General features: G+C 40.2%; 1 protein-coding gene across 1 annotated transcript in view; it reads right to left on the bottom strand.

Annotated features, from left to right (window-relative positions):
* Window positions 1–3,019: 3,019 nt before the first annotated feature.
* ADCY7 (adenylate cyclase 7) overlaps window positions 3,020–25,348 on the bottom strand; it is a 57,028-nt gene continuing 34,699 nt past the window's right edge. Inside the window, exons 12-25 of the mRNA XM_024209214.3 lie at window positions 23,767–23,847; window positions 22,452–22,524; window positions 20,850–20,947; window positions 19,151–19,235; window positions 16,946–17,083; window positions 15,016–15,078; window positions 12,201–12,373; window positions 10,667–10,748; window positions 7,456–7,611; window positions 6,564–6,710; window positions 5,925–6,032; window positions 4,536–4,650; window positions 3,545–3,669; window positions 3,020–3,425 (exon numbers count right to left, since the gene is read on the bottom strand). Of these exons, the coding sequence (XP_024064982.1) occupies window positions 3,279–3,425; window positions 3,545–3,669; window positions 4,536–4,650; window positions 5,925–6,032; window positions 6,564–6,710; window positions 7,456–7,611; window positions 10,667–10,748; window positions 12,201–12,373; window positions 15,016–15,078; window positions 16,946–17,083; window positions 19,151–19,235; window positions 20,850–20,947; window positions 22,452–22,524; window positions 23,767–23,847 (1,591 nt within the window). The 3' untranslated portion in view covers window positions 3,020–3,278. The remainder of the gene's footprint in view (window positions 3,426–3,544; window positions 3,670–4,535; window positions 4,651–5,924; window positions 6,033–6,563; window positions 6,711–7,455; window positions 7,612–10,666; window positions 10,749–12,200; window positions 12,374–15,015; window positions 15,079–16,945; window positions 17,084–19,150; window positions 19,236–20,849; window positions 20,948–22,451; window positions 22,525–23,766; window positions 23,848–25,348) is intronic.

Here is a 25,348-nt window from a genome sequence, read left to right on the forward strand (position 1 = left end):
TCATTATCTGAACATAGCACTTTATACTGAACAAAATAACACTTGGATTTATTTTAACCACTTTACTTTCTAGTCACAATATATACAGGGAATGGAGGGGAGAAAATCCTTTCCTGATAAATGTTTATAACCGGCTGTTAGTGTCTCAGAAAGAAAAATCTCTTCCTCACAACCCAAATTTTGTAGGAGTATGTCTTGACATGATTATGTATAGTAGAAAGTTGTTAGCTGAAAATTTAAAGCCATAGCTAAAGCTAATTACACTCACCTGAATAAACTTTAAAGGAAAAATGTGAACATTAAACAAACAGAATTGGACTTATTATAAATAACTAACACCACCATGGAATAAACTAAGTGGAGTAGCTCTCAGGAGTATGATTCTATTATGCAGGCCATGATGAAACATTTCCACTATAAAAGTGATTTTTTTCACACATCCTTCTCTAATATTAAATAATAGAATCCTTTAGTTTTATAACCTGTGTTGTCTTTTAAAAGGAGCAAGGCTTTAAACAAACCCAGCCAGCGACATGTGAAGCGCATAGAACAATCAGATAAAATTCAGGGTTATGCTATGTATAAAAGTTACCTAAATTGAGCATACAAAATGTATGCACAGATACAGAGTAATTAGAGGCACAAAATACAAGTTGAGTGAACATCATATTGGCTATCCTGTTTTGAAAGTTTGTCCCTTGGCTCATTGCACTAACTCAGATTAAAGAAAAAACATTTTTATTAGACCTATCATAAAATAGCTATAATAAAGTATATCAGATTCTGCCTAGTTCAAAAAAAAATTTTTTGCCAAGAATTTCAATAAAGATGTACTCCTTCTTCATGTTGGTCCTACTACTAAAATGTTGTGTGCTCCGGTTCTGAAGAGCTAATTAAAGAGGGGGTGCCATTTCTGGCAAATAGCTAGTTAGCCTAAAGCTGAATACTTGTATATTTCTTAAAAAGTAATGTACATTTATATACATCTATATCTGTACTTTCCTTGTGAGATACACACCTCACGAGCGGTAAAATGCTGAAGATCAGCTGTATCCTTACTCTACAGAGAAATATTGGCCCCAAGTCACATTTGCCTCAAGATTTTTGGGAACTTATGCAATATGGAGCTCAGTTTGATTAGCTATTATTTCCAGAGCTGTCCCAACCCTTTAAAGAATGCTAGTGCAAAATGGTCAAAAGAAAAACATGTTGAGGGCATTAATTCCACAGAGAACATAACAGGAAAAAATATGTATTGAGAACATTGACAAACTTCTGAAGATATCAGACATGTCAAATGTTTAGAAACATGCACAACTCTGAGAACAGAAGCATAGGTGATTAGTTTGGAAGGGTTGTCAAAGGAGTAAGTGCCATCTAGGTTCAAGTTTGCCTCAGGTCACAAATTGGAAAAATAAATAAATTTGGTCTTGTATTTGCCTTTATCACAAAAACACTACACATTGGGCCATCCTGATTATCACTACCAAAGTTGTTTTTTTTTCTCCTGCTGATAATAGCCCACCTTCATTGATTAGTCTCGTTAGAGTTGGTATGGCAATACCCATTTTTTCATGTTCTCTGTGTATATATATCTTCCTACTGTATTTTCCACTGCATGCATCCGATGAAGTGGGTCTTAGCCCATGAAAGCTTATGCCCAAATAAATTTGTTAGTCTTTAAGGTGCCACAAGTACTCCTCGTTCTTTTTGCTGATACAGACAAACACTGCTACCGCTCTGAAACCGACACAATTTGAGTGGCTGTTTCTTGTCAAGAGAAAGTCCGAGCAGGAGATAGCTGGCAGGTCAGAATTAAGGTGCATTGAAAAATCTGTTAAGGGAAGTTTGCACATCAGCTGCTGGTATCCTGCCTGACTGGCCAATGCAGTTTATACTTCACCTTCATAAGCACCAATCCTGACTAACATGTTAAATGCAGATTTTGTTAATGACGAGAAATAAGTTGGGATAGCAATTCTGTATACCTCAGAAACAAGTCAGCAGTTTGAGGGACTGGCTGGCCTCATCCAGGCAATGGAAACCAAACAAGAGAACCTCACAAAACACAGTATAAATACACACAGTCAAAGGGCATGATTGCAGTGAATGCAATACTCACATTTCTGTGGTGCTGACATTTACTGTCTCACTACAACATGCACATCCCTAAATGGGCTTTCACTCTCTGGAAATAGTCTGGATTTCTTCAAAGTCAAAAGACTAATTCTGAAGGTCAAAGTGGCTTACTTCCAATACGTACTAAAACAGTTGTTTTCATCTCATCTAAGAAATGAAATATGGTTTGTCCCTTGGTATAGTGAAAAGCAGGGTAAAGAGAGCAACATGGGTTGTATCCATAATAGAGGTATTTTGAACCAACTTCAGACAAAAATCATTTCCTGTACAACTGCTGATCAAGAAAGGCTTTACATAATGTAAGTTATAGGTATGGGGGAGGCATGAGTTTGTAGAAAAGTCATCAAGGGACAGGGGAACGTGAATTATTGCGCAATTACTCTTTCCAAAAGGAACTAGAGTATAATCACCATATAATAAACTGTAGTTCATTTGTGTATTCCCCCCCTCTCCGCATACAGCAGTCTTTTGTCTTGAAAACAGCTTGGCACTAAAGACCATGCATATATGCAGGGTCCAAATGTACTGTCACTTTTTCTTAAGGTCTCTGACAAGTGCCACACTGCTAGCAGATGTAACAAAGAATGAGGCAGTGGAATCATAAGTACAGGATTGGAAGGGACCTCAAGAGGTCATCAAGTCTAATCCCCTGCACTCAAGGCAGGACTACGTAATACCTAGACCATTCCTGACAGGTGTTTGTCTAACCTGTTCTTAAAAACCTCCAATGACAGAGATTCCACAACCTCCCTAGGCAATTTATTCCAGTGCTTAGCCACCCGACAGTCAGGAAGTTTTTCCTAATATCTGTTTTAACTGGGAAATTAGTTCAATAGTGCATCTGCGTGTGCTATTAAGGCCTTTAGTCTCCCAGATTGCATGTAGGAAAGGAAATATTAGGAAATGCTGCAAGACAATTCCAGAAAAATCCTCAGATTATCCCAGAAACAGGCAGTCCAACAATTGCTTCTAGGCACTTTCAGACTTCTTTTAAAGTCACTCTCCTACCTTGAGATGCAGAGGAACCATTAGTACACATACATTTGGAATAATCTCCTTCACATAAGGAGGGAAATTCTAAGACTTCACAGAAGGGAAGTGGTGGCTCAAAACACATTTTGACAAACTTCGTTACAGACTCAGTTCAGCCCAATACCTTGGGATTTGGCTGTATCTGTGCACACAAAGTAAGTCCTTAGTTCTCCCTTTCCTTTGACATTAATGAGTCCCCTACATTCACATGAATATCCCAGTTCCTGTAATATTTTGCTTGTCTCTTCTGTAACCTGAGTGAAACAGAAATAGTGAAATTCTTGTAAGACACCATGGAAATTAACTTTGAGGATTAAGCAATAAAAATGCTAAAAGTAGTTTTCTAGAAACATCTGAATGCCCATCTTTGTACCTGGATTTTTCCAAGTTCACCAGTACTCTCCATCCTGCTGGCGACATTGACAGTGTTTCCCCAGATATCATACTGGGGTTTACGAGCACCAATCACACCTGCTATTACAGGCCCATGGTTTATCCCTACAGAAATAAAAGTACGTGTCATTAGAGTTAATATAATTTTGCACTTCAGTAACTCCTTCCAGCAGAGGATCACTTTCATAGAATCATAGAATAGCAGGGTTGGAAGGGACCTCAGGAGGTCATCTAGTCCAACCCCCTGCACAAAGCAGGACCAATCCCCAGACAGATTTTTACCCCAGTTCCCTAAATGGCCCCCTCAAGGATTGAACTGACAACCCTGGGTTTAGCAGGCCAATGCTCAAACCACTGAGCTATCCCTCCATTTATAACCAGCAATGAATAAAGCCTCACTGCACCCTTTGAGGATAAGGAAGTGACTTGCCCAGGGGAAGTTTGTGGCAGAGCTGAGCATGTCGTCCAGATCTCCTATCTCACCGACCTGTGCTTTAAGCAGAAGTCCACCCTTCCTGCACTTCATGTAGAACATTAACAGTCTAACAACAATCCTAGAATTGCCATGTAACGAGCCAACAGTAGCACACTACCCAGCGCTCTCATCACCCCCATATCCAACCAGCAAACACACCATGCTCTCCTTCTCCTCCCCGTTTGCAGCTGCAGCATTATTTTCCCTTTTCCCACACCCAGCACCAGAAACATCCCTGAATATTGCAGGAATATCAGGATGATGAGACTACAGCCACACTCCAACGTTAGAGGTGGAAGCTTGGCGCATTTAAAAGCTAGACTAGACAATAATGTTCTCTCTCAGTATTTATATTATGCTTATTACCATAATATCAGTGTTCAGTGTCAAGAATAATTCAGCAATTGACCAGTGGCTTGACCATCTAATAATCCTTTTCCAGCTCTAGTTTTTGCAAAGCTTGTAGCATTCACATCCTGTATGAAACTGAACTTACCAACACGTAGGCGGAAATTGTTAAAGGAATGTCTGTTGATGCCATCCAGTTTACTCATCAAGGCAATTCCATACTCCACCATGATCCCAATTTGAGCATGCTGTCTCTCCTGGTCCTAGGTAATTTATAATGGATATTAATGCCTTAATATGCAAGATCATGTCAAGCTCTCAGTGTAATGAATGGCAACTGTCCATCCCAAAGAACTATGATGTAAACACCAAAGCAGTTCAGTTATTGTGTGTTATGCTACTGCATCGCGAGTGGTCACAGTAATGCTGGTTTCTGATGAAGTCCAGTACTATCAATTAATTATATATCAATTTATCCATGGCAAGCCCCAGGTGAAATAACATACCATTACACAATCACAGCTCAGTTCAGATGAACATGCACAATAATTAAAATGAATATTAAAGTAAATTGGGTCTGGCTGGCAAACGGAGAGCCTGCTCTGCTTAGTATTCATAAACCTGGCTCTTTACATCTCCTTCCAGACTTTAGTGCAGATTTAAAATTAAGCATCCTGTACGTACAGCACATGTATTCTCACTCCTCACACCAAAACCACCTCCTGATGATGGGCCTGAACCAAAAGCCTGGTTTTAAACACCTCTTAGCTACAGGGTGTTTGAAATTTAGATCTGATTTTTGCTACCTGAGTTTATTGTTCTACCATGTTCTCTGCATAGATAACAATTATATTAATCAATTTGCCATCAAATCCTGAATCCAAATCAGACATGGCTGAGGTTGTTCATTCTTTGGTATCAATAGCCACTTGGTACTCCCACCATTCAAGCTATTCTGTTGTGTATCCAGGAGCGTTCAAGCTCCTGGAGTCAAAGATTTTTGAGAATTTAAAGAAAAACAATGTTGGTTTTGGATTTAATATCTGCTCTTGAGGAACAGAACTACAGATACATGAAAGTTAGTCAAAATCACAGTTTCCCAGTGCTTTGACTCACAGAATAGTGTAGGAACAGTTGTAAACAAGAAAACAGCAAATTGATTTTAAAGGAAATAAGCTGACACCAGCTTCACTGGTCTGGTATTAAGGAGTGATGAATTCTCTGCTGTATGTAGGGCTGTAATTCCATTACATGCGACATCTTGGTGACAGTTTAAACCACAGTATTTGTTCTCGACACCAGAACCCAAATATTGCAATTACAGCCTTAATTTTGGAACATTTCAGAAATATATTATTTATAATGTGAAAATACAAAATACAGCCCCAGAATATATTTCCTATCCTCCTCTTCCATACCTGAAACTATGACTGCTGATAACTTCCATCTTCCTTTCCATCCCTCTACACTCTGTCACCTACACACATATGGACAAGTAGAATTCTAAATGTGTTTATGCTTCCAAAGGGTATCATACCTGGTTGTTCTCTTGGCCTGGTGCGACACTAAGGCCTGCTGCTGCCATGTAAGTGCTTCCAATGGTTTTGATTTTTTCAACACCACTAAATTTAGGTTTTAACAACAGCTGATTGGAAGAAAGAAACTGAATTATAATTTGAGATCTTAATGCCTTATATCCCCATGTGTTCTCACCAATGATCTTGTATTCCGTACCACATACATAAGATTTATCTCCAGATACATTATGTCACTTTATCGCAGAAAACATACATTTTAACAAAGTGTGGAAGATTTCTTTTGCTGCTGTTTCCCTCCACCCACTCCCTTTTTTGGACACACATTATAGAAACGTAGTAAATCCTGCAACCCAGTAATAAAATCTGTGACAGATCGGTATTTGCATCATGAGGAAAAACACTAGGGCTTATTTATACTGTACTATTAAAGGGTTAGATGGTCTAACCGCATGAGTGCATCAGATGGAAATTATTAGAATTTCACTTTCCAAGGCTGTAAGGCTGAACTAAGACTCCTGGTTCATCTTACTAAATTTTTTTCACTTTTCATGGTTCCTACATTGAAACACCGCTCTAGAAAAACATTTTATATTGTAATCATGTAAATCCAAGCTAGGTTTGCCTGAAACTTGAAATACCTCATCAAAATCAGCAATGATTTCATTCAGCAGCCGCAAGCACTCCAGTCCCTCTTTATTGACATCACATTCGGTATAAAACACCTTAAAATCAGGTACTGATGCAAACATGACACAGACACAGTCATAAGACTGATGGTACCAATCCTGTTGGAAAGCAATAGAAATTTCACAGTTACCCTGTAACCCCACAGTGTATAACCAAAATTGCATTCAGCTTTTAGTACCTTTAAAAAATAACTATGACTAGAAATGAACCAAGCTAAGCCACTGGAATTCAGCAAAATGATCAGGACCACCATATTTTCCTATTTTTATTGAATCAGAATTCTAAGTGCTGAGAATGAAATCCAATCAGATACCTCCAACTGCATTATACACAGTGACTGCTGGCTCTGCTCCAATAGCCCCCATCCTCCCAGCTCAGTCAATCCAGTGACTCACTATGGAGGTGTTGGCAGAGTGAAGTGCAGGGTCTAAGAAGTGCTGCTATCAGTGCCCTTTTATCATCTGCCATCAGGGTGCTGCCAAGTGGATGCTGTCTGCCCCTCAGCTAGCTCCTTATAGGAATTAAATGAATCAGCTCTGTCAAAAGGGGTCTTTGGAGAGGTGAATCCTAACGTCACTAAACCAATGATCATCTCTGATGTGGATTTCCATGCCCCACTCCTGCCAGTGCTAAAAGCAAGTATTCATTTAAACTGAAGTCCTCTTAATGCCAGGGGGTAGCAGCTCCTTGGGCTTGGGAAGGCCATGGGATTCTCATATCGTGGGCCAAGAAGAGGGAGGAACAGAGGAAGCAAGCAGTCACCCCATTCATGGGCGGTGACGTGGCATTCTCACAGGAGTCTGATTTACCATCCTTCCTATCAGTAGAGTAGATTAAATATACCTCATTTAATTTGTCACCGATGAAATGAGCAGCAACATGTGCCGGAAGGACATTTTCCAGCAAGAGCCTGTTTACGTTCTCCATGGTTTCAAATTGTTCATGTTCTTTTTTAAATTTATTCTTCCACAAGCAATCTAGTCGACAGTAATACTCAATCTGAAAACAAGAATTCATACAGCAAAATAAATCCCCATAGCTCTGATAAGAGTTTACAGGTTTCAAATCAAGTGAAAAGGGGGGCAGTGACAGCCAAGTTTTGTCAGGACACTTCGGACCCAAATGGCCACTGAAATTGTGACTGAAAACCTGCACAAGCATCTGTTTTTGAAAACAGAAGTCACATCTACACAAGCCAACAGCCATTTGTGCATGCGACTCAACTGGCATCAGATGTACACTAGTCCAATTTGCACACAGAATCATAAGACTGGTAGGGACCTTGAGAGATCATCTAGTCCAGTCCCCTGCACTCATGGCAGCACTAAGTATTATCTAGACCAGTGGTTCTCAAACTTGGGCTGCCGCTTGTTCAGGGAAAGCCTCTGGCGGGGCGGGCTGGTTTGTTTACCTGCCACGTCCGCAGGTTCGGCCGATCGTGTCTCCCACTGGCTGCGGTTCGCCTCTCCAGGCCAATGGGGGCTGCAGAAAGTGGCACGGGCCGAGGGACGTGCTGGCCGCCCTTTCTGCAGCCCCCATTGGCCTGGAGCGGCGAACCGCGGCCAGTGGGAGCTGCGATCAGCCGAACCTGCGGAAGTGGCAGGTAAACAAACCGGCCCGCCCCGCCAGGGGCTTTCCCTGAACAAGCGGCAGCCCAAGTATGAGAACCACTGATCTAGACCATCCCTGACAGGTGTTTGTCCAACCTGCTCTTAAAAATCCCCAATGATGGAGATTCCACAACCTCCCTAGGCAATTTATTCCAGTGCTTAACCACCCTGACAGTTAGAAAGTTTTTCCCAATGTCCAACCTAACCCTCCCTTGCTGCAATTTAACCCCCTTGCTTCTTGTCCTTGTGACATTACACTCCATAGCCTTTATGGAAATATCCTTATGATATGGATATGACATAACTGAGATGTATTTTATGCAAGATGGCTCATGTAAGATATCATTGGAAAAGTTATGATTTACTGAATGTGATTATCCAATTTGTATGCACGTATCATTTCTGTATCTAAAGTTAGGAATATGGACTAGGTAACAATTACAACTGGGTGTGTATTGGGAAGACACCCACCAGATGACAGGCCACCAGATTTGATGGGCCATTAGGAAAGGAACAACAAGACTGTGAAGATACTAATCTCTCTCCCTCCTAGGAGGCATTCTGGGATGTAACTGTGACACTACTAGGTCAGGTGGTCTTGTCACCTGATACTAAACATTATTTTGGACTTCTTGTAACTTTCCATTAAAAAGGGGGTCAAGTTTGGGAAACAAAGGATTCCCGCCTTATGTAAACCTTATTTAAGGGTGGGGAGCAAGGCAAACGGGACTTCTCTCCATGACCTGTCTGCCCAAGAAGAAAGACTGCAAAAGACACCTGAAGGGAAGGCAAGGGTGGAGTCCAGTCTGGAAAGAAATATAACTGGAACTCTAAGCTATAGAAACTTTGCAACCTGCCTAAAATAACATTTAGGGTAAGAAGTTACATTTTGTAACCTGTTCCTTAAGTATACTGAGCTTAGCTTGCATATTTTGTTTTGTTTGCTCAGTAATCTGCTTTGTTCTGTCTATCTCTTATATTCACTTAACATTCACCTTTTGTAGTTAATAAACTTATTTCTTGTTTATAATATAACCCAATTTGTGCAATTCATAATTGGGGGGGGGGTGGAAGAGGCTGTGCCTACCTTCCTCCACATTGAGGGAGGAGGCGGATTTCAGAATATACCTTTGGGTCTGCATTCCAAAGGAGGTGGAGTGCTGGGGCAAGTCCCTTAAACTGATCTCAGTGTCTGTGTTGTTCTGCAGTTGGGTGTGGCCCTGCCTGTGTGTGTGCTGGAGGCGGCTTAATAGCCTGCCTCAGCAAGACAGGTTAAAGGGGGCCCAGGCTGGCAGAGCAGGCAGACTCAGTGGTATCTCAGCACATCAGGTGGCAGCTTAACAGGGGGCAACCCGTTACAGTCCTATCCTCAGAGGTTAAGAAAAACAATGTTTCTCCCTCCTCCTTGTAACAACCTTTTACATACTTGAAAACTGTTATCATGTCCTCTCTCAGTCTTCTCTGTTCCAGACTAAAGAAACCCAATTTGTTCAGTCTTCCCTCATAGGTCATGTTTTCTAGACCTTTAATCATTTTTGTTGCTCTTCTCTGGACTCTCTCCGATTTGTTCATATCCTTCCTGAAATGTGGTGCTCAGAACTGGACACAATACTCCAGTTGAGGCCTAATCAGTGCAGAGTAGAGCGGAAGCATTACTTCTCGTGTCTTACAACGCTCCTGCTAAGACATCCCAGAATGAAGTTCGCTTTTTTTCCAACAGCATTACACTGTTGACTCATATTTAGCTTGTGGTCCACTATGACCCCCAGATCCCTTTCCGTAGTACTCCTTCCTAAGCAGTCATTCCCATTTTGTATCTGTGCAACTGATTGTTCCTTCCTAAGTGGCGTACTTTGCATTTGTCCTTATTGAATTTCATCCTAGTTACTTCAGAGCATTTCTCCAGTTTGTCCAGATCATTTTGAATTTTAATCCTATCCTCCAAAGCACTTGCAACCCCCCCCCCCCCCAAGCTTGGTATCAGCTGCAAACTTTATGAGCGTACTCTTGATGTCATTATCTAAATCATTGTAAAGCAATCTGTATTTTTATTTAATCATTACAATTCAATTTAATAATTATACTTTAATTAGTTTAATAAGTATGTTTATTTTGAATATTGCACTGTCCCAAACCACCCTGCCAGAAGGGTGGAAGATGATTTATAAATACAATTGAAAGTGACTAGACAATGTAGATTCTGGGTGCCCAATTTTGTGAGTGCAGTATCAGAAGCCACTTTTAAAAGTTTGCCTTTAGAGTTAGAATCCAAAATACTATTGAAAAATGTGTAAAAATCTTTCCCTTCTTTCCCAAACACTATAAAAATGATTTTTCGGTGTCTAGGACAAACTACAGGGATAGAAAACAGGTGTCTTATATTTAACTCAACTATCACTGAATGAAAAGGACTGTGGGGGTTTTGTTTTGTTTTTTATCCATACCTGTCTTGAAAATAGGATCAGAGTTACGTAAAACAGAGCCAGGTATAAGTTAGTCATCAATATTGGATCTTTCATGAAAAACCTGGAATACAGAAAAGCAACATACAATCGTTGTTTTGAATCTTTTGGAATCTCTGGATGTTTAGAAACAGAACCCCCTGGCGTTCCGAAGAACTCTTTAACAGAAACAACACAAGTGACAGTCCCCCAATTTTAACGTAGTCCCTCTGCTTATGGGTCCTGTCTTCATAGCTGTTCGCCTGCATCTTCATGGGGCTTTTCAATCATACTGAGCTAACACATTTGAAAATCACACCCCTTTTTGCCCAGCAAGACATAACCACAGAGGCTTAAAGTAGGAAACAGCTTCCTTGCTTGTGATGGGCAAAGAGACTAAGAGCTTGTCTACAAGACAACTGGAGCTGAAATAACTAAATCTGCTGTAGTTCACACCTTTAGATATTTCGGTATAAGTCTGAGTAGACGCACTTATTCTGGAAGAAGAGTATTCCATGTCACACTCCAATCCACTCACTGAAATAACTAAAAGTGGGAATTACAACCGGTTTAGTGATTTTGGTTCAGTTCCTGTGTTAGACCAGCCTGAAGTCTCAGCACGCTCACACTATCTTTTGGCTTGATCCCACAGCTCAGACAACTGCCACGCTATGAAACAACTGTGAGATTGTACCCAGAAGATTTGCAAATGAGCACACCAAGCTTCCCACATGGTACACACGATTTATTTTATGGCTTCTTTGCCCTGTTCAATTAGACTGGAGGAGTTAAATGTTTGGTTTTTAAAAGTATTTGGAATCAGGGAAGTAATTTCACAGTTAACTGTTGTGCTGATAAAAGTGGTATGATTAGTGTTGCTTTGGCAAACACATGTTCTCCACAAATACTCATTCCCCATCAGCTCTGGACAAATATTGGATATACCATGAATATAAATGTCCTACCATTTTCTAAAGATTTAATGTACAATGTAGACAAAGTGCCCTAGACTTTGCCATGCCATTCTTCCCCTATGGAAAGTGGAATACAAAGTACCACACACCTTAGGGTTATTACATTGTGAAGTTTATTTTAAAAGACTATTTTAAAATGTGTGAAATGAGCAGCTAAAGTAAGCTCACTTAAGAACCAGCTAAAGCAGATCTATTGACTGAATAACTCAATATTATGGAGAATACTGGAATTTTATGGAGGAGAACAGCCTCCTTCATAGTTTATAGGTTGAGGCCAGCTTCACATTATAGGCTCAGTTTTCAAATTCCCCTCACTAAAATCCCCAAAATGAAACCAGTCTCCCTGAAATTTCACATCCCACATCTCAACCCATGAATGGTACCATTTTTATGGGAAGTCTGGAAAAAGAATTTTTTTTCTAAGATTATGATATATACAAAAATGTCCTAATGGTTTCTGGCTCAAAGTGTTGCAGTACTTCAAAATTCCAATGAAAGTGAAGGACTCTACCAATCCTTTTCATGGAGAGTTATTGTCCATTACTGGGGACTTCATAGCATACCTTAGAGTGGTATTGGTGGTGTTGTTGTAGCCTGCACTCACGTTCTTTGAGGGATTAAAGATGAAGATGTACACAGTAACAGCGATGGACAGAAGGAGAACTTTGAGTTCGAAGCTCATCCGAAGGAATACAGAGCAAGCAATAAACCCTAATATGCAGCAATAAGTATAATACTGTAACAGAAGAAGTTAATGAGATGCTGAATAATTCACACTCTTAGGACAAAGTCGATTTTACTGCTTGTAAGGCTAGGAATTTCATGGCTATCATAATTTAGATCAAGTAAAGAATGAAAGCAGTTGTCAGATATAATCTGTTTTTTGGAAAATCTACTAACAGACAAAACTTAGGCTTTCACCAATTTATCCTTGGATTTATCCAACATAAAACATCATTATATAAAAAACAGTTAAGCAACACCTTGTACAAATGAAAGTGAAGAGCTTTTGACAAGAGGCTTTTTTTTCTATAACTTCTTAGTTTTAAAAATGGATTTCTATTAATGTTTTGAAGATCAAGACTAATTTAGAGAGACAACATAGTCTAGTGCAGGGGTAGACAACCTGCGGCATGCAAGCTGATTTTCAGTGGCACTCACACTGCCCGGGTCCTGGCCACCGGTCCGGGGGGGCTCTGCATTTTAATTTAATTTAAGTGAAGCTTCTTAAACATTTTAAAAACCTTATTTACTTTGCCTACAACAATAGTTTAGTTATATATTATAGACTTAGAGAAAGAGACCATCTAAAAACGTTAAAATGTATTACTGGCACGCGAAACCTTAAATCAGAGTGACTAAATGAAGACTCAGCACACCACTTCTGAAAGGTTACCGACCCCTGGTCTAGTGACTTAAGCACAAGGCTGGGAACCAGGAACTTCAGGATACAGCTACACTATAAAAAATACACCACACAGCAGTGACTCTCAGAGCCTGGGTCAACTGACTGTCTTGTGCTTTGGAGCTAAAAGTACCATTGTAGACATTGCCATTCGGGCAGGAGCCTGGGTCCGAAACTGAGCAAGGCGTTGGGCCTCAGAGCACAGACTCCAGCCTGAGCAGGTACCTCTCCACTGCTATTTCTAGCCCCATAGCAGGAGCCTCACAAACCCCAGTCAGCTGACCCAGGTTCTGAGACTCATTGTGGTGGGGGTTTTTTACTCTGATTTTTGACAGTGACTCCCTTTGCAACCTTGAGCAAGTCACAGCCTCTTTGTGTCTCAGTTTCCTCATCTGTGAAATAAAGATACTACCACTACTTATTTACCTACCAGTGGGGGAGGAGGGGGTTTCATTAATGTGGTAAAGAATTTTGATGACTTGATCCAAAACCCAGTGAAGTCAATGGAAAAACTCCCATTCACTTCAGTGGGCTTTAGATCAGACTTTAGGCAAATCCTAAGTATTGTTTCAAAATATTTACCAGTTTTACAATCACATTCTTTGTTTCTTTTGAGTATAAAAGAGAAAAATATATACAAGGCACTGAACAAATTACTAAGCTCTTTGTACCATAACAGTGATAACAGATATAGGGCAGATCAATAGAGCTATCACAATTTACACCAACTGAGGATCTGCTCAATAGCATGTGATATACTGTATTGGGCCAAACTTGTCCTCTTAAAAGACCTTGGGCCTGATTTTCATAGATTCAAAGGGCAGAAGGGACCATTGTGATCATCTTGTCTGACCTTCTGTATAACACAGGCCACAGAACTAACTCAAAATAATTCCTAAAGCAGATCCTTTAGATCAACATCCAATCCTGATTTAAAAATTGTCAGTGATGAAGAATCCACCACAACGCTTGGTAAATTGTTACAATGGATAATTACCCTCACTGACAAAAATTTACACCTTATTTTCAGTCTGGATTTGTCCAGCTTCAATTTCCAGCCATTGGATTGTGTTACACCTCTCTCTCCTGGATTGAAGACCATTATTAAATTATTTGTTCCCCGGGTAGATACTTACAGACTGTAATCAAATCACCTTTCTTTTTGTTAAACTAAATAGATTGAGCTCTTTGAGAACACAGTATTCCAACAGCAGTGTCAAATACAGAGGTAAAATAACCTTTCTACTCCTCCTTGAGATTCCCCTGTTTACACATCCCAGGATCACATTTTCAAAGGTGCTGAGCACTCAAAGTTTCCATCAGGACTTTAAGAGTGAAATTCACGACAGGTATGTCAACAATGCAGCAGGGAAGGTACCTCTGAGTGCAGGAAGTCAGCCCCATGCTAGCTCTGCTTGAGCCAGCATGCTAAGAGTAGCAGCGTAGCTGGGGGTAACATGGGTGGCAGCTTGAGCTAACTGCCCAGTACCAACTGGGGCTCTTGATGGGTTTGTACTCAGGCAGCACCTTTCCAGCTGCAGGGTAGACACACCATATATGCAGAGGTCAGTGCATATCCATGTACCATTTAAAACCTTTCCCCCCATGCTACCAGTATACCCCAATACACTTTACAGTACAATAAATCATCAATATTTCAGTCATATCCACCATTTGTTTTCTTACGACTTTTCTCAAATTCCAGCTTTGCTTTTTTTAAATCTGAAAATTCCAAAAAGAGAAGCTATAAAAGCATCTTCTTTAGATTCCACCTAATGCAGAAAAATAGTATGAATGACCACAGACAGGACAGCTGGAATTGCAGAGGTGAAGCTTTGTGCACTCAATAATTAAAAAGCTATATTTTTAAAGAGCAAGGGGAAGATACCAAGCGCCTGCCAGCTGTCAATATTAAACCCAGCCTTTGAGGTGTGTGTGTTTTAATCTTGGAAGAAAACTGGTGTTCTACTCACAGGCAAGAAGACATCCTTAATACAGGATTCAGTATAGTCCACAGCTGTACTTCTTTCAGTAGCCTGATTCACAGGCTAGAAAGAATGGAAAAGTTGATTAGCAGCAGAATGGGATGTGCCCCATACGCAAACCGCACATCATTACAGCGATGAGGGCGTGCACATCTAAAGGTCATGTTAGAACTTGCAGCATATGTTTCAAAAACCGACCTAGCTCAGAGCTGTGCAATCAAGTGAGAAAACTTGTTCATGACCATTCTGGTGACTCTTCAATAGAATTTCATTTCTGAACATTAAGTGCCAAAATCGGAGTGCAATTCCCCTGAAATCAATGAACAGACTCCCTTTGGATGTCAATGGGAATTGGGTCAGTCCTTAAGTAAGTGCTAATTATTCTTTAATTTTAAAATATTTCCCACCTTTAAAGCACATTCTTGTCTGTCTGGGCTATAAATTGAAAAATCTACAAGACTGAACAAAAGACTAAATTGCCCAATAGGATTCTATATAAAGTTTAACAGATAGATAATAGTATACACTCTATTGTACTGTACCAAACTGGTCCCCTAAGTACACCTGAATTTCAAAAGGTGGTGAATGCCCACAACTAACGACTTCATCTGGCATCAGGAGTGCTCAACACTTCTGGAAAATCCAGAAAGATGAACTACAAAACCATCTCTTGGAGAACCCAGATAATGCAGGGAATTACAGCTGGAAATGCTTACTGACAGGAGTTAGCCTTTGGGTTATCAATCATTTAAAAGCTCTATTTTCATAAAGAGAAGGGAAGTTACAGAGAAGCTGTCAATATTACACAGAGCATTCCAGGTCTCTGTTTTCATCTAGGAAATGGAAGTGGTGCTGTACTCACCACGCAGGTGACAGCCTCATCACTTGATCCAGTAGCGTTTGTGGATCTACTTTTTTCAGCAGGCTGATTCATTGCCAAGAAAGAATATAAAAGCTGATTAGCAGGCGGGGAGAGGGGGGCGAGTGGGGAGACAGTCATTGGTTACATAAATAATAGCACCAGCACCCTGGGGCCCTGCTCTGATTGTCCTCTGGGCCCTACTGTACCATAAACGTTAAATATCAATGATGATGCCCTGTACGCATGCGGCACATCGGCAAAGTGATCTGGGGTTGCAAGAAAAGGTCATGTCAAAACCTGACACACGTTTTTCAAAAGTGAACCTGTTTTCAGAGCTGGGTGACCAAGTGAGAAGAGTTATTAATGAATATTTTGATGACTTCTAAACAGATTTTTGTTTTTCAGTTTTATGGGCCAAAAGTCCAATAAAACATGTACATTGAAGTCAATAAAAAGGCTCGCTTTGGATTTCAATGAGAATTGAATCAGACCCTAAATCCTGCAGTCCTTATTCAAGTGAACTCCCATAATGGAACTAACAACTGAGTAAACACTCCTGAATAGGACCATAAATATACCATCATGGCTCTGTTTTAAAACAGGGGTCCAATTCATACTTTCCTTGGTTTTCCCCCTCAGTGACCTTAGCTAGTGCAATGATGAAGTGCTGTATTGCCTATACGTCATAAAACCACTACCCACTCACACCCCAAATAATTTCGTGTTATAAAAAAGCTGCAGTTCTCTTATAGCAATAGTAATTATAACCAGCGGATACTATACACGGACAGCCTGAAACAAAGAGAATGTGATATTATATATGGATTTCTGGTTCTACAAATTGGGTGTCTTTCCTCCGCATTCTACTTTGCCCAACATACATCATTATCTTTCTGTACATCAGCTCAATGTTAAAAGCAAGTAGTGAAGAGTTAAACATCAGAAAATAGGGCCAAGAACATGGTACTTGAGATGGGAGAGGAGTGGGGTGGTCAAGTCTGCAAAGGTTACAAAATGAAAGAAATGCACAGAATAAAGATAAATGCAAGTACTTACCAAATTAAAAATGGCAATAATCAGCAATGCACCTATAGTGATGACTGCTAAAGGGAGTCTCACTAGAGGCATGGTTTCTACCTTATCCGAAATAGCACAAAGGTGGCGCATAGAAGGCCATTGTTCTGAGCAGCATTTCTGTAAAGGAAACAAGTTTGTCTTAACAAGATGTATTACATGGAGGCTTTAGTGTGCCAAGAGTCATAATTCTAGATACAAGAAAAAACATTTTGTCCATTGCACACACAAAAGTCTCAATACAGTATTAAACAATCACCAGGGCACAAGAAAATGTTATCTCTGTTTTAAACAGAGAAGTGTTGTTCTCTAATGGTCAGAGCAAGAGACTGAGAGCCAAGACACTCGGGTTGTATTCCCAGCTCCAGAACTGACTCACTGAAAGACACTGGACAAATCACAACTATGCCTCAGTTTCCCCATTAATAAAATGGAGATAAATGCTTCCTTATTCCACAGGGGGTGTTTTCTGAGACTCAGTTAATTTATATTTTCAAAATAGCTTCATGTCACCTAATGAAACATGCTAGAGAAATTATTATTAAATTGTTTACACTAAAATTTGCTAATTTTTCTTTTATGCTTAAAACAAACAACTTAAAGGAGACCAAATAAAATAAACCAATCATACACCAAAAAAACCCCCAAACCGGCACTTCCTATTATGGAAAAAAAATCTCTTTGATAACACATACATCTATGCAGAATGCAAACATTATGCCAATGGAACAAAAGCTTCTTATTCTGGGATACTGAATCCAAACTGTCCTTTTGTAGTACCCGGTTGGCAAAATCAAGCCTAATGCAATGTTGGTTATGGATTTCTTCCTTTTTCTTCCCTCCTGTGGCTCAGCAGAATATATAATACAACATGTGCAATTCAAGAAGGGTCTGCTACTTAATCCTGTAACAAAATTACCATTCTTATATCAGGGTGCAGTGAATGCAGTCTTTTGGCCTAAGGGTATGTCTACACTGCAATTAGACACTTGTGGCTGGCCTGTGCTAGCTGACTGGGCCTCCCAGGGCTCAGCTAAGGGGCTGATTAATTGTCATGTAGACGTTTGGGCTCGGGTAGCAGCCCAAGCTCTGGGACTTTCCCACCTCGCACGGTCCTAGATCTCGGACTCCAGCCCAAGTCCAAACGTCTATACACCGTAACCAAACAGCCCTGTAGCCCGAGACCTGCAAACCTGAGTCAGCTGGCACTGGCCAGCCACAGGTTTTTAATTGCAGTGTAGACATACCCTAAATGGCTTAGGCTCTGGCTACCTAAGAGAACCATCTCTTTCCACATCTTTTTTCATGGTAGCTGAGATCTGCAATGCTGAGGACACCACCGCCATGCTGGGAGTGGCTGATGGCAGGAAATTCTCAACAAAGCTTTAAAATTCACTTCTCTCCTTGGTCCACCAAAGCCAAATTTAGTGACCTTAAGAACACACAGTAACGCTCCCCTGTTCTCCCAGGCATTTTCAAAACAGAGGGCTGATTTGGGGGTGGGCAATGGGGAGGCTGGACTGGAGGATGTTGTCTCTTTTTGTAGGATTGCACTCTGTTTTTGTGCAGCCTGTTTTAATTTTATTTGCATACATTTGGTAATGTACCTGTGCACCACAGCATAGTCAATTCAAATGCAAGTCATTTTACTTTCTAGAATTCTAGGTTTACTTAGGTCCACCTTTAAGAGCGTTACCCTTCTGCCAGCTATGGAATCGCCACCATTACAACATTCATGGATTTGCATTTTTCTTATTGCTTATGAATTCTTATAGTCAATCTAGTCCTAAAATCAATATGCACTCAAAACTCCCTTTCACTTGAATGCCAGTTTCAACATAGAAAACTACAGGATCCATAACCAGGATTACCACTATATAGGGTAAAAAACCCCAGAAAATACGACTGCAAGAACTAAAGGACTTTTTAAAAATCCAGTTAAAAGTGTGTTTACAGCTGTATAACATCATGTAGGAATTATGATCAGAATTTTCAAATGCGGGTGCTGGACATTCAGTCCCATAATCTATATTTTAGGCACCTAAATACAAATGTCCTGACTGTGGGAAGTGCTGAGCATCAGCAACTCTTATGAAAGCTCAGCACCTCTGAAAAGCAGGTCATTATATGTAGATGCCAAACTTTAGCCATCCACTTTTGAAAATGTTGGCCTATGTTTTTACTTACCAGGCATTTATCAGCAAAACACACACACAAAATAAGCACAATTATGATTGCTACAATTCCAAATGAAAGTCCTAGTTTTGCGGTTCTAAAACAGAGAGAGGAGAACAAAGTTAAACAGAAGTATTATGCATATTGTCATAGTCAAATTGCAACTGACCAAGCAACACTCACTAATGCAGTTTCCCATAACTAAAATAAGTATCCTTGCTGTTCTTTTGGCATTAGATGATCATGAGAAAGGGCCTTCCATGGATGTTTATTGCCCTCTCTTGGCAAAGATTCACTTTCAGGTATTCCACTCTCTCATTCAAATCATGTGTAAACCACACAGCCATCATTAGTGTCACAGCAGAGAAAAACAGATATGGCAGAAAATTTAAAAGACCAGGGAAAGTCAGCTGTCTCCGAGCTGTGACAAAGAGCCATTTAACAAACCTTTTTTCAAGTTCCTCTATCATGTCTCCTTTTCCTCTCAAAGAAAAGGGAGCATGAGGCATATACGCCATGTGCTCTCAGTGAAGATATCATTCTTTTATTAGTAATTGTCCACTTAGCAGTTTCTCATCTTTGTATTTTAGGCTCAAATATTCTTCAGTGATGCTTTTTTGTACTTGAGTAACAACCTAGTCTCTGGCCTTAGAGTCATATTAAGCAACTATATTAATAATGTTATCCATGATCGGATAGCAATACTAGAGCTAATATTACTAACCTAATTCATAATCCTGACATCATTACAAGAGATGTTTGTGGTGAGAGTTTCCTTAGTGCTCCACAGCCAATTACAGGTGTCTTGCCCTTCTCCCCCATCATCCAGACTCTCACCAAATCTGGTCTTCCTCCTCCAAGCCTCTCTGAAGGTGTCTCCATCCTGACTGCTTAAATCTTTGTCAAAATTTGGGCCATCTCTACTGATCTACTGTGTCTTCTCTCACCTCTGCAAATCTTATCACCAGTCTATACAAGATGCCACTGCTGCAACTAATTTCCTCTAATGAATACAACACTAAGAACTTCTAGTAGTTTCCCAATATGAATTTATAGTAGATTACACTGTATCGTTGAGCTAGTCACTCACATATTCAAAACCCTTCATTGATTTTCTCTTTCCTTCCCCATCAAATTCAGGCTTCAAACCCTCCTGAACTGCCTAACCCTACTCTCCTTTGTTCATCTTTGGTCATTAAGGTGATGGTCAGAAAAACAATCTAAAATGCACTTCCTTACTTAATAGATCTTCTCCCTGTGTGTAGTGAGCACAGCTAAAATACACTACTAAGGAAACACTGTCCACTTAGATTAATGCAGCTGTCCTGGCTCAGGTGCAAAACTACCTATGAATGCACCATACTACCAAAAAGTATGTCACAATTAAGAATGAATATGTATGTGTGTATGTAACTTGTTAGGTCAACCCAGCCATGTCATGCAGGGATATGAGAAATCCTCATCCTGAGCGACGTAGGTAAACCTATCAAACCCGTGGTGTAGACAGTTCTAGGTTTATGGTAGAACCCCTCCTGTCACAGTAGTTCATGTCTACATTGAAGCACTACTATAGCGGTTTAAGTGTAGACAGCCTTAGCTACAGCCCTTCAGGATGATCTGGAAGAGCTAAAGGTGTCGCTCACATGCAAGCAATGTTTTATCCAGAGAATCCATTTAAAATGTAAAGAAGTGCAAAACACCACACACTTACTTTGGCATGACAAACATCTGTATCACAAATATACAGAGCAACACAATACTGGCACAGGCAAAGTAACTCCTCAGTCTGGGGATGGGGATGGTGCGATACTGAAACAAAGATTGTAATCATTAATAAGGATAATTCTAGAGTTAGTTTTTGTAATCTACCACTTGTATTTTTTAATTCTACCACAAAGTATCTTTGCACCATACTATTAAGCCAAGAATGTGAAGAGAAAGCCAACCAACCAGAGAAAATGTACATTTAGGCATCGTTGAAGAAAAATATTCCAGTCCAAAAGAATCAGTTTCTAACCAGCTGGGACACCTAACGAGGTGCAGTAACTGCACAACAGATTATTACACAACATGTAAATCAGCACAGCTTCCAAACTAACTCTTACTATAAGGGTTGATTATTCGACTATTTATATTATCATAGTGATTGGGGGCCCCGTCCTGTGTGAGTAGATTAATACACACACAGTGAAATCTGTTTTAAACTACCACACGAGACACCAGAAGAAAAAGTTTTAGCAGAAGTTCATTTAACTGAACGCTACCCAAAACTGAACTGAAACCTTGACGACACTGATGCAGCCTCAAACTGAGAAGGCTCTTTATGAAAGTTTTACTATATATACACACTTGTAATATATACATATTCCTCATTAATGTGTCCATATGCATAAATCACTCTGGGTTTAACGAGGGATCTCCTCAGACTGGAATGGTTCAGTGAAGGCTCTTCTTTTTGGGGGGTACGGGGATGGGTTGTGGGTCCTACTGAGTTTGGGAAAGGGCGAGCAATAGAATGGTGAAACACTGTATACATAAGGAGATTTGAAATTCAATCCTGCCTCCATTTAAGCCATGACTCAGGATGTTTTAGTATCAAGGATAACGTTACCATTCATATAGGGTATGTACTGTACCTACCAAATATCATACGGCTATATAAAGAAATGATCATGGAAAGCAGAGTCCTATTTGCTACAATGTATGTAAAGACACATTTTAAATACCTCTTACTGCTTTTTTATAATAAAGATGTTCAGAATAATGCTGGACCCACTGCCAAAATGTCCATTGACTTTAAAGGGCCAAGGTTTAACCCTAGATTATTAACTGGTCCATATTATTAACATTACCAAGAAGCAGGGAATAAGCCAAGTGAACCAAGAGATCTGCATTACATCACATCACCTAAGACGCATTTGGAGCTGCAGTCACCTCAGGAATCCCAATATAGGAACGAACAAACTTTCATTTCAATTGTCCTTTCATGTTTCTATGAAGGTACGTCTACACTGCAGCTGGGGGCAAGCCTCCCAGTCCCAGCAGCCAGAGACGAGTGTGATAAAAATAGCCACGTGGACATGGCAGCTCAGGCTAGCTACTCAAGTTCAGACCCAGAGCTTGGGCTTGGACATGGGCAGCTAGCCCAAGCCATCACCTGTGCTACAATGTCCATACTGCTATTTTTAGCGCGCTCAAGCAGAGCTAATGCATGTCTGTCTACCCCGACTGGAAAGCATGCTCCCAGCTCCCATGTAGACCTAGTCCTTTAACTGTAACTTAGGATAACAAAAAAGATTCATCTCTTACTAACCTCTTTTTCCAATCCTGATTCTACAAAAAACAGTGAGCATCCACAGAAGTCATCTGAGTTACTACACCCTGGTCTGCATTAAAATAGAAATAGGTTTTACAAAATGTATGCAATAAACTAATATAACAGAATGCAAAAATCATATGTTTCAGGTTGGATTCCATGGTTCACATAGCCAGTGGCTTGTTTATCACGGCATAATGTTTTTCTGAACAGCTGGCAAAGCACTCTAAGAGCCTTTACATTTCAGCTATTGGCGGTTTTGCACCAGTTTAGTCATCCCTTTGGTAGTATAGTCATCAATACAAAAGAAATCCAGTCTGAAACCTTCTTGGCTGGGTTAGAGATGTTAGAGATGGATTAGAGATACTAGGTCACCCATGCCTTCACCCTGCAAATACCTGCCATCTATTAGGGATGGTTTGAGTACAATTATATTAGCCTTACCATAACCCAGTAGAAGGGATGGATGGCTCCCTCCCAATTGAAATGATTCTATGTTTGTATAGATCATAGGAATTTCTATGCTAGAATTCATTTTAAAAGATATAAAATACAGCCTTCATCCGACAGATATACTGTGCCAACTGCTGTGCCTGCTATTAGCACTGATACTCCAGGTACCCTCTGTGAACCAGCCATGGGAGTCATATCTGTAGTGCTCCCAGCAGTTACCCATGTGCTCCTGACCTCTGTCGACATGTATGCCCCAGCTGCCTCACCCTCTGACCTTCCCACATTTCCTGTGACCTGGATTCAGCCCACTACTGTGTAATGTGCTGGGAGATGCCTAGAATATTGAATGTGCTGGGACAGTTGAAATGTAGCATTGAACATCTGTGTTGGACATTATCTGTTTTCAGTTACAATTTCTTGTTTTCTCACAAATGAACATTTTTCTATAACCTGACTGAGAATTTCACAGTGGAACTACACCTCTACCCCGATATAACGCTGTCCTCGGGAGCCAAAAAAATCTTACGTGTTATAGGTGAAACCGCTTTATATCGAACTTGCTTTGATCCGTCGGACCGCACAGCCCCGGCCCCCCGGAGCACTGCTTTACCGCGTTATATCCAAATTCATGTTATATCGGGTCGCGTTATATCACGGTAGAGGTGTATATTATTAAGCTGTACTTTAACGCAAAAGAATTCCCATTGTACTCAAGTTAAAAACAAGCAAAATGGCACACAAGCAAGCAAACAAATTTTTCAAAGGTGATGTTTACTTTAAAATTGAGAATGCAGGTTCTCTCTGGAGAAAAGCAGAGCTGCTTTTAAAATCTAGATAAACAATTTAAAAAATTACATACTTAGTCGAACTGAGACCCTCAATGGTCGACATCATTTCATCATAAGTATCTTCTTCCATCCTTCCCTTCTGGGATGTATTTCTAAATATATAGAGAAAGACACAGAAGCTATTAAGCATCAAATCAATTTCTGGCTTATGAATGTGATGCATCTCTACTCAGACTTCCAAAATGTGCTGTAGAATATATGCACAGTGTAGATGTCACATACTGCTATGGTTATTCATCATTGTCACTTAATTACAAATATCCTCAAAAATATATCAAAACAACAACATGATCTCCAAAATAAACCCAAGAAACTATTTAAACAAATATAAATCATTCCAATACTTTATTACACACTGAAGCCAAACTCAGGTCTTATCAAAGCAAAAATACAATTACCTTATGTCAATTTTCTGAAAAATTTCAAACAAAACTTTAAAAAAAAAACAATTGGGAACATTCTCAATTACTGCTAATATGAAAATCAAAAAGGAATGGCATACAAAAGTATAAATTTCTCTAAAGTTACCCTCCCTCCATACACAAACAGCATCTCACTTACTTTCCTATAAAAAGAAGGATATGGAGTCAGTGAGGAAATATGGGGCGTCCAGAGTGACAGAACAAGTACAGAAGTATAAGGAGAAAGGAGGAACTCACTTATAGTTTACAAGTGAAGAGGGACATAACTGTTCTTGTCTAGATCCATGCAGACTAACACAGAGAGAGACACATTTAATGTAATACAACAGCTCCAGCAGATTAATTAACAACAATCAAATTAATCATTCAAGACAAATTATTTTGAAGGCAGTCTTTTGTCAAGATGAAAAATCTCTTCCTAGAGAAGTTTTCATGAGAAGTCTGAAAGACCAAATTTGGTGTGGCTGGTTATTAGTGAGAGACATTAGCTGCAATATCCATCATTCAGAAAGAGTCGGCTCTACCTTAATAAAGCATAAGCGCAGCTAAGAAGCATCTTGTGATTAAATGCAATATTTAAAAACTGGACTTTACAAATTGTTCTACTGAAGATGAATATGAGACCTGTATATGCAACCATGAGATATTTTAAATGTCTCAGACACCAGTTCATCTTGGAATGATGTACCCTGCAGGCTGGAGAACAATACAATAACCAGGGCCGGCCGGCTCCAGGCACCAGCTAAGGAAGCAGGTGCTTGGGGCGGCCAACGCATAGGGACAGCACTCTGTCCGGTATTGGAGTGGTCCGTCCGGGTCTTTGGCGGGAATTCGGCGACGGGTCCCTCATTCCCTCTCTTCCTCCTTGAGCTGCCGCCGAAGTGCCGCCAAAGAGGAGGAGAGGGAGTGAAGGAGCCATCGCTGAAGAAGCGGCGCGATTGAGCTGCCGCTGAAGTGCTGCCGCTCATCTTTTTTTTTGGCCGCTTTGGGGCGGCAGAAAGCTGGAGCCGGCCCTGACAATAACTTCATCGAACAGAGTATGTATAAAGAAATGGCCAAAGCTTGCTATTGTGAATGAGAATGAAAAGGGGGTGTAGAATAACTACCAGGAAAAATTCTGTCACTGACAATTTGTGGGATGGTTATGTCACACCAGAACACAAGTAGGGCA

Source organism: Terrapene carolina, unplaced genomic scaffold (assembly GCF_002925995.2).
Source record: "Terrapene carolina triunguis isolate 2854851 unplaced genomic scaffold, T_m_triunguis-2.0 Scaffold130, whole genome shotgun sequence".
Classification (NCBI taxonomy): domain Eukaryota; kingdom Metazoa; phylum Chordata; order Testudines; family Emydidae; genus Terrapene; species Terrapene triunguis.